This window comes from Oncorhynchus tshawytscha, linkage group LG22 (genome assembly GCF_018296145.1).
Source record: "Oncorhynchus tshawytscha isolate Ot180627B linkage group LG22, Otsh_v2.0, whole genome shotgun sequence".
Taxonomy (NCBI): domain Eukaryota; kingdom Metazoa; phylum Chordata; class Actinopteri; order Salmoniformes; family Salmonidae; genus Oncorhynchus; species Oncorhynchus tshawytscha.
This window is the reverse complement of record NC_056450.1, coordinates 9,801,112-9,813,800: the sequence shown is the minus strand read 5'-3', so window position 1 is coordinate 9,813,800 and position 12,689 is coordinate 9,801,112. Positions and strand designations below refer to the sequence as shown.

At 39.1% G+C, this 12,689-nt stretch overlaps 2 protein-coding genes across 2 annotated transcripts; both read right to left on the bottom strand.

Annotated features, from left to right (window-relative positions):
- Positions 1-556: 556 nt before the first annotated feature.
- hoxc8a (homeobox C8a) lies at positions 557-4,137 on the bottom strand. Its single transcript, XM_024383991.1, has 2 exons — positions 3,370-4,137; positions 557-2,245 (listed from the first exon to the last, which is right to left on the bottom strand). The coding sequence occupies exons 1-2, from the start codon at positions 3,803-3,805 to the stop codon at positions 1,911-1,913; spliced, it is 771 nt and encodes a 256-aa protein (XP_024239759.1). The 5' UTR covers positions 3,806-4,137; the 3' UTR covers positions 557-1,910.
- A 3,086-nt stretch (positions 4,138-7,223) lies between these two features.
- Positions 7,224-10,870, bottom strand: hoxc9a (homeobox C9a). Its single transcript, XM_042303695.1, has 2 exons — positions 10,133-10,870; positions 7,224-9,042 (listed from the first exon to the last, which is right to left on the bottom strand). The coding sequence occupies exons 1-2, from the start codon at positions 10,701-10,703 to the stop codon at positions 8,795-8,797; spliced, it is 819 nt and encodes a 272-aa protein (XP_042159629.1). The 5' UTR covers positions 10,704-10,870; the 3' UTR covers positions 7,224-8,794.
- Between the last annotated feature and the right edge of the window lie 1,819 nt (positions 10,871-12,689).

Here is a 12,689-nt window from a genome sequence, read left to right as displayed (position 1 = left end):
AGAATCCAGCAAATAGTTGTATTACTTGGGTCACATTGAGTAGCCACAAACGGCATAGCAACTGATCATTTCAGTTGCTGTGGTGATAACATTGTAACTATATGTAACAACGTTGTAATTATATCAGTGACTAATGGGGTGCAGACTTGTCTGTTTCTACCATTACACTGTGAAAGAAGTCAACTGTGGTATCCTATTGCATTCCATATAGCCTAACTTCTGCAGTCGCCCTGTGACACCGAGAAGCTTCTGGTCGTCGACGAGGCACACTATGGAATAATATGCTAGGCTGCAAGTGCAACTTCAAGTCAAATGTTACCATGAGTGTCAATAGTTGCATCAGATCTAATGTCTAATGGCTATCGGCACTCTAACAATCGACCGTGTCTCATTGATCTAAAATGCTTTTGTAGGGCATCGATACTGTATGTACATGGTGGGTTGCTCCCTGTAGCGTAGACAGACAGCATAGAAACAGTAGCCTAGACATGCTCAGTCATTCAGTCATTCAGTTAACAAGTTCTTACCGCCATAAAAGAAGAGGTACAATGGTGAGCCATCTTGTTTATTCGTATTTTTACGTTAACAACAATGGCGGAGATACACAATTCCGTCTTTCACGTGAGAAACACCAGCAAACGAGCATACTGTTCACATCAATAATATAACAAGACGTACATTAAGATTATATTCAGTGCAAAAAAAACTACGGTATTATCACCAGCACATTAAAATAACACGCCTTACTTTTTAAAATCGTTGTAGACTAATTGTAGCAGGTATTATTATCATACAGTCATGTAAGTTTTCTATAGGCAGTTTTAGTTGTTGGGGGAAATATAGGTTTTAGTCTAAACATAGCAGTGCCGTTATTATGGAATACAAATTCAGTAAAAGGCAAAGTTCTGTTTTAGTAGGTAGTGCCCTGGTACAATCTTGCCAAATCGGTTACTTGGCTTTTAGCTAACTTTGTCTTCCTAAGACTCACAAATTGTCTTAAACAAGCATAGGTATATATTGGGTAAATAATACATAACTTAATAATATAACGTTAATATAACACTATAAAAACAATATCATATGAAATCTCTATTTAGAAATCTCTATTGCAATTTCCCCAGGTTTAGGTAGCATCTTTATTAAGGATTTAAAACGATTGCATGTCCCTGGTAATCCTACCAAAATCCTATCTGAAGTAAGAACTAAATATCCTTGTCTTGGCTCTTCACCACAAATGACAATGAAGTATAATACTAAAAAACTGAAAAGAACAATAAAATGTGTTTTACATATGGGCCTGCTAGTCAATGTTATTTCCTCGGAAGTCACACTGTTGTCATGACATTGAACATTAAACATATTGTTGAGTTACATTTTGCTTACGATTTTAAATGGCAACTATTTGTCCATTGTGAATTTGAATTCTATTTACAGGATTAGTTGGCATTGGTTAAGTGTTGTTGTACCTTGCACCTGTCTGCATATGTGTATTTGTTTGTCTATGCTTTTGTTAGGAGATGACATAAAATCCGTTTTTTTATCAAATAAATTATCTAAAGTGGCCTATAGCCTACTCCATTAAACATGCGTTTAAACAGAGATCACGCATACAGAGATCACGTATAAGATACATTTTCTAAATCCAATATTGCCGAATGTAAATGTTGTAAGGAAAAGTAAAAAAACTACAAAATAACTAATTTGCATCCATATAACTCATCGTGAAGAGGGAGAAATACATACATAAGTATGCCAGCAATATCTGTGGGATCTTTTTTTCCTTTCCCTTGTTGACTAATAAAACAGTGGCCATAAAGTTGACGCTCTCTGCCTCCTTCTCTCCTTTCATCGTCAATATGGTTCCTTTTTTCCCACTTTTTCTGCCATATAACCATAAAAAGACCATAAAATCACTCCTTGGTCTCCTCTTTCTCTTTCTCTTCCGCTTCTTTTTCTTCCCCCTCTTCCCCTTCACCGTCCTCGTTGCCCTCCTCCTCAGCCTCAGCCTCGGCATCAGCATCCGCCTCTCCTCTCTGGCCCGGAAACTTGTCTTTGTTGTTTTCTTTTTTCCACTTCATTCGCCGATTTTGAAACCATATCTTGACCTGCCTTTCGGTGAGACTCAGGGCATGGGACACCTCGATCCGCCGCTTGCGTGTAAGGTACGGATTGAAGAGAAACTCCTTCTCCAGTTCAAGTGTTTGGTAACGACTGTAGGTTTGCCTTCCATTCCGCCTCCCTGGTGCTTAAATGAAATAGTAAATAAGGTTAGCTTATATGTATTAGATATTGTCTTTAACATATTATTAGTAGGACTACAGTAATTTGATCATCTTAATGAAAAACACAGACTGGACTTTCCTGAGTTAATTTGATGGTGGAATTACTATTTTAAAATCAAGGAAAAACAACTAAATCTAATATATTCCCACATGTCTATTATTTTGTAGTATAAATTAAATATGATCTGTTTAGTAACGTTTACTTTTTCAATTATGTAACTGGTAACTGCACTACACACACTCACACAAACACACACATTCACACACTCACAACCACACACACACTCTCTCTCACACTCACACACACGCGCGCGCGCACACACAATAGATACACGTTCTTCTGCAGATAGCGGAGGAAGTATCTTAGGCCTAAAATATTTTTCTAAGATAACACTAAAAACACTTGAAACGATAGTCCATGATGTGTTAAATTATCAATTCTATCACACCCTACATTACCTTGTTAGCTTGGTTTAGGGCAAGGACATGTGAAGAGATGAATAGCAGGTGGAATGCTGACGTTTAGAAGCAAAGTAGGATATTTGCATTACAAATCGTTTATTTGTTTCAGTAACAATTTGGTCATACAATGTTTGGGCACTCCGTTTAGTAGGTCTCTATTTCATTTAGGATGGCAGGGGATGGGGACAAGTTGTACTTCAGGTTCTTCAAATAACTCTGGGTTTCTGGGTTTCAATTTTTTTTGTCATTACAGATATTCTCAAGAAAAACACTATCCGTGTCACCGATACCTCTGTCAAGTGAGACAACTTTTTATTTATTTACATGGTAACCTAAGTTGTTTGTTAGAAGCATATACGTTAATATTACAGGCTACCTTATATAAGATCTGAGATTACATAACTCATGTTTATAGTGTATACTCGCTATAGCTATGTAATCAATTGACCTGTATATTCTGCTGCACTAAAAACGCAATAAATAAAGACATTCTCAATTCCTTATTATTACTTTTGCTTTTACGCACGCAGGCACACGCACAAACACGCACACAAACACACACCGCGCACAAACACACATAGTTACTCGCACATATGGGAAATAAAGTACACAAAATAATTCTAACCGTGAGGTCTCATCCAAGGAAACATAATACTGGGAGACGAGTTCTGATTTAAGTGGCCTTGTCCTTCTCCGGGGTTAGAGCCGTTAGAGGATTTAGAGTCTGGGTATTGCGTGAGGCTTGCCTCTTGCTGGGTACCATAAAGCGGTTGCCTCGGTAGAGCTTCATATCCATAAAATTTCGTTGCATCTCCATGGCAAGCCAGCGCGCAGGGGTTCTGTTGGTATCCAGGATTGGAGATCCCCGTGGTACCATGGTGAAAAAAGTCCTGGACATGATGGGAAGGGTGCTGAAAGCCCGATGCAGCTGCCCCGGGTCCGTAGACCAGCGTGTGGCTACGGGCAACGCTTTGTGGGAATCTGCAGTCGTAGTAAGTTGGCTCCAGTGATTCGCCTCCTTTGTATTTGGAGAAAAGAGGGTTAACAAAATATGAGCTCATTGTTTAGTTTGCATTAAACAAGCGAAGGTTTCTTCGTTGTAGAATATCCCCGTTCTGGATTGTGGCAGCCTTTTGTTTAGGTTCTCAGTCGCACACAGAACACAGACAAACCGGAACTAGATGGAGAAACGCTGCCCGTTTGGACAAACAGTCTCAGGCAGCTCTCTCGCGCTCCAACACTCTTCTCATCGAGTTTTTCTCACTATCTCCAGTAGTTTTCCTTTTTTCAGCCTCAAATCCGGCTCATGGCGTGTGCTTTGGATATGTGTTAAGGTTATAGCTGGCTTGCTCCGCCGACACAGTCACAAGCGCTTCTCTTTTTTTCTCCTTCTTTTTTTTTTAGCTTCCCACCCAACCACCCCCACCATAATCCTCCCTCCCAACAACCCCCCCAACTCATCTTTTACCCAAGCGGTCAGCGTGTACATACACCATGATAGACAACCTGCACTAACCATTCTACTACAACAAGAAAAATGAGCTCAATATGATGCCTATGATCACCATGTGAAAAAGCTAAACTCTCAAGTTGTCTTTGTGGCCAAATTACTATGACACATAGAGCTACTGGAGCGGACTGGCCATCTGGCATTTCAGGCAAATGCCAGATGGGCTGGACCATGTTTTGCCCAGTGGGCCTGTCTAACTTGGATTTTTAAAAATCTGGCTAATAATGGGGGCCTCAAGGAAGATAATATGGCCAGTGTGGGGGCCTGGTAGAAAAAAATGAGACATGTGGGGGGCTCAAGGGAAAATAATGGGCCAGTTTGTTAGAAATGCTAGGGACGATTTTTGGTCCAGTCCACCCCTGTAAAGCTACACATATATAACAAATACATTAAAAAAGGCCTTGTTCTTAATAAAGTCATCATATGTAACCTGTGTATATAGTTTGAGAGCCATTCCTTATATCAAATAATGGTTTAAAAAGGGACGCTGTTAGCTGTTAGCTTAGCCTACCATAAATACACAATAGCACTGCTTGAGGGCCCACTATACTGCCTGCTATTTATGACAGGGTAACAAAAAATAAAGGCCTATATAACTATAAACGGCCAGGCCAGGCCTAGCACATATAACTAACTACAAATGTATAATCCTTTAATAATGATAACGGAAATAATAATGATAATGGCATCTTTAACAAAATCACAAACCCATTCAAATGTCTAACCCTTGTAGCTCAACATTAGCGCTAAGTTTTCATACTTGAGCTATACGCCTGCTAACTATAAGCGCTTTACCAGTCCCTTGCGCACTTAAACTACAGAAGGCCATGAAACCCCGGCATGAGCAAACATAAATGAGGCCTGTATACCCGACTCACTCTACTGACCCTGTTAAACCTATGAGCAAAAGTAGTAAATCTGCCACGTTCAGTTAATAAAATGTTACATTAGACTACATTAGATGTCTCATTATTTCAGCGGAGATATCGATAGCGCGGTGTTTATTTCAGTTGTGCATAGCTTAGTTGTAGCATGGCCTCTCCCTGAATGCGCGCTCGTGTTGGTTTTGTGGTGTTACTGACGATTTTTACACGTCATCGTAAAATATGAAAGGCCCACAGAGAACATTTACAGACTTGTAACAGTCTATAAATATGCTGATTGCTGTTTCAACAACAAAAGCACTGAAAGGGACTAAGAAACAATTAGACTATAATCGTATGCTTCTGATGTAGGCCTAGAAATGCTGTTAACAACATTATTATTACAATAGCTATTAGCATATTATTATTATCATGAGTTATTATTAGGATCTGGTATTAGTGTTAGTTCGTTATTAGGGGTAATGCTTATTCAAATATTCAGTGTTATTTGTCAATGAATTGTAGAAGTAAAAACTTTCTCCGTTTGTTCATTTTACTTGTTTGAAGATCTTTTCAGATAGGCCTACATTGTTTTTATACGTAAATGTCTGCTGTTCTCTTAAGTATGGGGTGGTTGATACAAGGTTTATGGTACAAGGTCCACGCCTCTCCAGAGAAAAACTAGACCACACAACTGCCATAAAAAACCGTGGCTAGGAAGTGATTTCAATTGCGCTTAAGGTGAAAAATGTTATGTTTTCAAATGTCAGTCCAAATGTTAATTGGCCTTCAATGTTGATGCAAATATGCAGAACCAACCTAATCGATTCGGCTAACGTTAGCTCCTATACATAAAAGCTTGATGCGTTGCTAATAGTTTATAACCACGCATAATGAATGATATTTGATTAACATGTATACAAACCAGCTCTTAGTCTACTACACATATTAGGCGTATACGTTCTACTAACGTGAAAGGTCATAACATAACATGTGTGAATGGGAAATGTAGGTTCATTTATGTGTGACCCATCCTACAAATAGCGTACAATAGGCTCCCCACACGCGCATAAAAAGGTTCAACGAAGTCATAATCTATGTCTTCTGTACCCATACCTACACAAGTGAGACAGTCAATTATATCATATCTTTCAAACCCTTTTTCTTAAAAATGTGATGAATTACGAAAACTGCATTTATTCCATCAGTAGACCTACAGACATTGGCCTAGCCAACTCCCTATTCGTGCACCACGCAAGGCCATAGCACAGCAGCACATAGCAGTACAGTCGGTCAACAGTGTCATCTAGTGTTGAGTTCGATCACCAACATTCATCTGCACCACGCATGCTATCATCAAATCGACGTAGTTTACACGAGGGAGTAATAAATGCAGTCGTATACATAATCAATATAGGGCCACAAATATGTGTTGAAAATGCATTTTACGACCTGTCAAATAAACTATATCCTTATAGGGCCTCCAATATTTTGCATTTGCTTGTATTTATTTATTTATTCAGAATAGTTTTTGACATTCTCTTCATATGGATTGTCTTAAGATAACGAACAGGCTTTTCTCTCTTCTTGCGGTCATATAGCCCACTCTCCCGTGCTTAGAGAGACCTGCCCAGGGGGAAGGCAGTAGGCTTGTTTGCGGTGGGCCCAACAGACAAACTAGCTGTAGCAAGTCCCCTTTGAACGAGTCCACCATCGCCCACCGTCCCACCATTAAAACCATAAAGTAATTTAGCCCAGACGTCTAGCCAGTTAGTCGGGTTTGCTTTGTTCGTCTGAATTTGAGACAAACAACCGAGCTCCAACAGGGCTGTAAACTCAGCGTTTTTGTCCTGTGCGGAAATACACTGGATTGGGCTTTGAAATTACAACATCCTGTCCATATTGTTCAACATCACAAAAAGGCAATTTAGGCCAAGAGCCCAGGAAACAAATGCCAGACGTGAATTTATTTTCACATTAGGAAACTTTAATTTTGTTACATTTCAAACGAGACGAATGGATCGAAATATGTTTCTTACAATTCATTAATTATAATTACTCTGTCGCTTATGAAGAAGTTGGTTTAAACTATGCCTATAGCGTTTGCTACAAGATTTGTTCAGAATTCCTGCGAGCCTAACTACTTTTTCCTTAGCTTCACGCACACGCAAAGGAGCCTCAACACAATGGTTAAAGGTTAAAAATATAATAATATCTTCATAAGCAGCTGCTAGTATTTTTGCTTTGGAAAATAAATTATTACACGTGACACATATGGCTAGGCCTGGGACGACACAGGCTCATTGGCCAAATGTTTATATGAAGTTGTCTTCTGCGGTTTTTGTCACGAAATAAATGTCTATTTCCTTTCCAAAATATGAGTAATGACCGTTTCCTATTTGTTCTATAACACATTGTACTGCTACATTTTGATTTATAGGCTATGTCTTTGATGTTTACGCAGTGCAATGCGAACTAGCTGTGGTAGTTTGTGGACAGATGTGGTGGCCTCTGCATACCAAGTGGTAACCTTAAATTCATGCATTCAAATATAATTTGTATCAAAACAGCACAAGATAAAATAAACGTTTTGTGAAATCATATTTAGTAACAACCTTGATGTGTCGGCGAACTTACATCAATCTATTCGAGAGAGAAAAAATAACCCACTTATGGGCACACTCTAAAGAGTGGTAGTCTAAAGATTCTGATTTGCTTGCAAATACTAGAAAGAGGATTAGGAAACGTTCCATCTGCTTCCAATATTCCACACAACGTGCAGGGAAATTGGGATATTTCATTTCTTACAGGTCTTTCTCTCCTGATTAACACAAATGCGGTTCGTGTTGCCTTTGTGTTGACATCATTATCGATACATTGGCTATTTTACGCGCCACAAACGTGCGCTTTAAGTTCCAAAATGTAGTTCTACATATGGATCTAAATTGGTCGTAAGATTGCATGCCATATTTACGTTTGTTTTACTTTGAGACATGTCTGAAAAGAAACACAGAAAATACAAGAGCCTCGTGGTAATGTTTATATTTGAGTAGGCCTATATCTACACGTATATAATGAATGAAACGTGCCTATACAATCGACTGAATATGAAATGCACAAATAGGTACACCAAACGGTTACGTTACCACATAGACGCAAGACAGACATTTTGTTAATGACGGCAGATGTTCTCTTTCTGTATAAAATGTGCTACTACACCCATAGCATAGAAAATGAACAAACATGGAAGAAACATTCACAGGGACATCATAAATTATGGAGTGAAGAAATTAAAACAATTCAAGTATTCTCTTTCTTATAGGCCTACTTCGGGGCAGTTTTTAATTTGTCCAAAATATCATGAATTCAAATGTCCCTTATAACAAAGAAACACATACATGTATCTTCAAAGTAAGTGCAGAATGTTTTCTTTTCTTGGAAAGGGGTTCGTTTAAAACTGGACAAAGAAAGGAGAGCGTATAAAACAAAAAAATATTTCGCAACAAACATGGAAGGTGGGGTTAATGCAAAAACTAAATCCAACCCAAAATCCAACATTAAGAAGTGAGCATGATGTATTTTGGTTTATCTTTGTTGTTGTCCATGGCAATAGTGGTTATTTTACTGTTGTCTGATGCTTGTTTTTGTCTGATGACGTTTTTGTAACAATTCCTTTATTATTGTTCTTTGTTGGCGTCGGTTTTTTCCTTGTTCATTTTCTTCATCTTCATCCGCCGGTTCTGGAACCATATTTTGACCTGCCTCTCAGTGAGGTTGAGGACTCTTGCCACCTCGTATCGACGGTCTCTGGTAAGGTACATATTGAACAAAAACTCCTTTTCAAGTTCGAGAGTCTGGTATTTTGAATAAGGGCACCTCTTCTTCCTTGTAGAACGCGCGTGAATCCAATTTGCCACTGGGTTATCTGCAAATAACACATGATCAGTCAGCAATAAACTTGAAGCAATGACAAATTAAACAACAATCATACAATGGCCCCAGACTATAGCCTTGTCCCGTGGGTCTCCAGTACAAAACTAGTGTATCTCCAGATAAAGTATGTATCAGCAAATGTAATGCTGTAGGCAACAAACGTCAAAACATGTAGGCCTATCTACAACATTTAGTGGTGCTTTTCCAGCTTTTCTCTTTCTTGGACTTCTGAGAAATGCCGTCGTTAAATACTCAATGGGCTTATTCACTTTATAGGCCCATAAAACGGCCTGTGGTTCAAGCCTTTACAAGTCAGTAGTGAAAGTCCCTCGAATATGTTGCAAACATTCCTCAAGTTGTTTTTGGCGTTATACCTGAATTTGGCTTGAAATGGAAAACGTTTAGCCTATGACAACAGACAACATATAACCAACACATAGGCACCACGTGTTCCCGTGTTGCCATGATAGTTATTTATCAGGGTTTCTCTTTGGTGTTTTTTCTGAGAATATCCACTTTTACTGGATATACTTGATGCTTGATATAGCAACATAATATCTCATTGAGATTATATTTAAAAGTTAATTCAAGGTAGTGTATTTTTTATTTTATTTATGGAGTTAGTGGCATACTAGCATAACATAAAATAGTAGCATAAACCACCAAAATGGTGACCACCAAAATAGATTAAAATGACGATCAATGTTGAAGTATTTGGCACATAAAATAGGCTACCTAATTGATTTAGACACGAGCATTTTACATTTCAGTGTCCCTATACATTCACAACATCCACACTGGCTGTATCCGACTTGTTTTTTGAGACCTATTTTATAACCTGCTCGTCGTTTTATAGCCCAATCCTACTAGCGTTTGTCTCTTTATAAGTCCTCAACGTAGCCCCCGAGCAGAGAAGATTCAGTCGAGGAAAGAAAAGATGAATGAAAGAGCATATTATGGGAAAGAGACACTATAGGCCAGCTCTAAACCAAACGCAATTAACACAGACAGAATATCATCCAAACACCCCCCCGCCCCCCCACCCCCCATTCCCGGTTGTAAAACAAGGGGCTTGAACTTACTTGGGTCTAATTCTGGCTTCTCGTCTTTATGCTTTCCGGAAGCCAAAAGCTCGGTCTCGGGAGAAGGGATGTTCGTTTGGTTCTTTTCTCGAATGTCAGCGGAGGTGCAGTAGAGATAATCCGTGTAGTTGCGTCCGTTGGAGGCGAGGCAGTCACCGGCTCGATGCTCCTGGAAGGCGTCGGGCTTCAGCCCATAGTGTCTGCCGTTGGCTGGGTAGCCAGGGAAGGACATGGTCCCCGAGATCGGCTCTAGCCATGACCGCACATACCTTGAGTCCGTTCCTAAATGAGGTTGGTGGCTGTATGGGTGGTAAACCACTGAGGACTGGGAGTGAACAGGGGCCCAAGAGGTAGTAAACACGGGAGGTTTCGGGGAAAAGCTGCAGGACGGATAGTCACCACACTCCGGTATAAGGGACGTTGGACGAGGGCCGGTGGAGTGCGAACCAGGAGCCGAGAATCGAGCCGCAAGAACATCCTCGCTTTCATGGTGTATCAAGGAATCCACATAATAATTACTTATGGGACCCGTGGTCGACATGTCGATGGTTCCGTTCTCTTTTACATGCATCCGATTATTATATGGAGTGTGTGTACTTTTTTTTTGATCTACCCATAGAACAATCAACGCAGGTAATTATTTCTCAAAGCTTCCCCAGCTGCAATTGGCTGCCTTAGCAACACGTGATTATATTTTGCCCCTCAAAAATTGCACAGTGGATCAATGCGCGGGTTATCACAGCATTACACAATATATGTCTTATAGAATCATATTCAGATGTTTTCCCCTGGACGAATTAGAGGTAAATTCAACAGTATTCTATCCTGACGTTGATAAAATATAAGTCAAATAGTCAAATATATCGTAAAACAGACTAAGGTTGGCTAGGTTTGAAATCGCAGGCACTATTTGTTGATGTAATCAATCTCTGTCTAGTGTGCGCAATATCTGTAGTCCAGTTTCATGCGCGTATAGACATAGTTAAGTAGTAAAATAGATCATTAAACTCACTCTCTAACACATAAGGCGTTTTATTCTTTTGCGTTTTTCATTGTATAACGCTATTCCTTTTTTTATCGGGAAAATATAGTTACTCTACTTTTTGGATGGATAATATTGGATAGTCTATGACATTGTAATTTAGGTAATGTAATATATGAACAAGAAAAAAGTTTGCACGGACTATAAATTGGCATTATGGGGATACGTTTTCCCAAAATTGAGTACGTATGCTTTAGATATGAGGAGGATGCTTGAAACTACTACGATGCTTGAAACTTTGCACACTACAGCGGTATATTCGGCAAGTGGCCGGCGGTGCATGTTTTTATGTCCTTCAATAAATTTTTACGAGGACCATTTGATTGTTCATAAACTTGTCGTTAATAAAACTGCAGTCGAGTTCCTATCTTAACATAAAAGCAACACTGTCCATGTGGGACAAGTCCCATCAAACTGGAACGCTGAGGACGGACAGCAACGACAGGGACTGGGGGACTATATGCTGCAGAGTAGAGGAGGTATTGGTTCAAGGAATAATCCGGATGCAGGCTTGAAGCAAGACGAATAAACGTTCTTCTTTGTAAGACTAATATAGTATTAGCTGATCTCTGATCCCAGCATAAACCTTTTGTTGTCATTTATGCCTATAGAGCAGAAGTCTGTGTATATTCTGCGGCTAACAATAGCCTACAAAATGTGCATTTCAGAGTGTGTACTTCTCATATCAGCCAGGCCCATCTGTATAAGTCTCTGTGTAAGGCTGATTCCGATTTGCTGCAGTTATTGACCCCACAAACACATTTAACGACGATGGTTCGTCGAATGCATGCCATGGTAAGATCACATACTTTCATATTCAAAATATTACATTTGAGCTTTTATTGTCCAATACGAATGTGAGACAGACCGCTAATACACAATGTTGTTGTCAGAAATAAAAATAGACATAGCCTATTATCTCAAATCTTATTATTGAATAGTTAAAGATGGCATCTTCGACACTGTCTTGTTTTGTCATTTAAGAGCTGGTAGTGGGATGTCTCGAAGTCATTGCGTTGCTGACCTAAAATATCAAGGGAGGTCATTCGTTTTTGCGTTAAATTGAATAATGGAATGGGAAACTTAGACATATAAAAATGTGATAATTTATTTAATTTCTTAATCTAATTTCATTGCATTACTTGAACTTCCTGCAATGAAAACATGGCCTTGTACGGTAGTCTGTATAGCATCCTTAGCTTTTGAACAATGAAATGTAAACACCCAAGAAGTCTGGAACTTGTAGCAGGTTTAAATTATAGTGATTGTGTAGTAAAAGATAACTATGGATGGTGGGGACGAAGGGCGTTGTTTGACTTGCAAAGTTGGGCAAAAGCATTGGTTGTGTTATAGCTAATGTTTAAAATAGTGTTAATATTAATCAAAACTGTTATCCATATATTCTTATCAATACGATGCAACTGAATATCAAGACAGTCAAATAGAATGTATTTTGCTCAAATAAAATAGGATAAACCTTGTGCTCGCTAACGTTGGCTTTTTCCCAGTAGATAC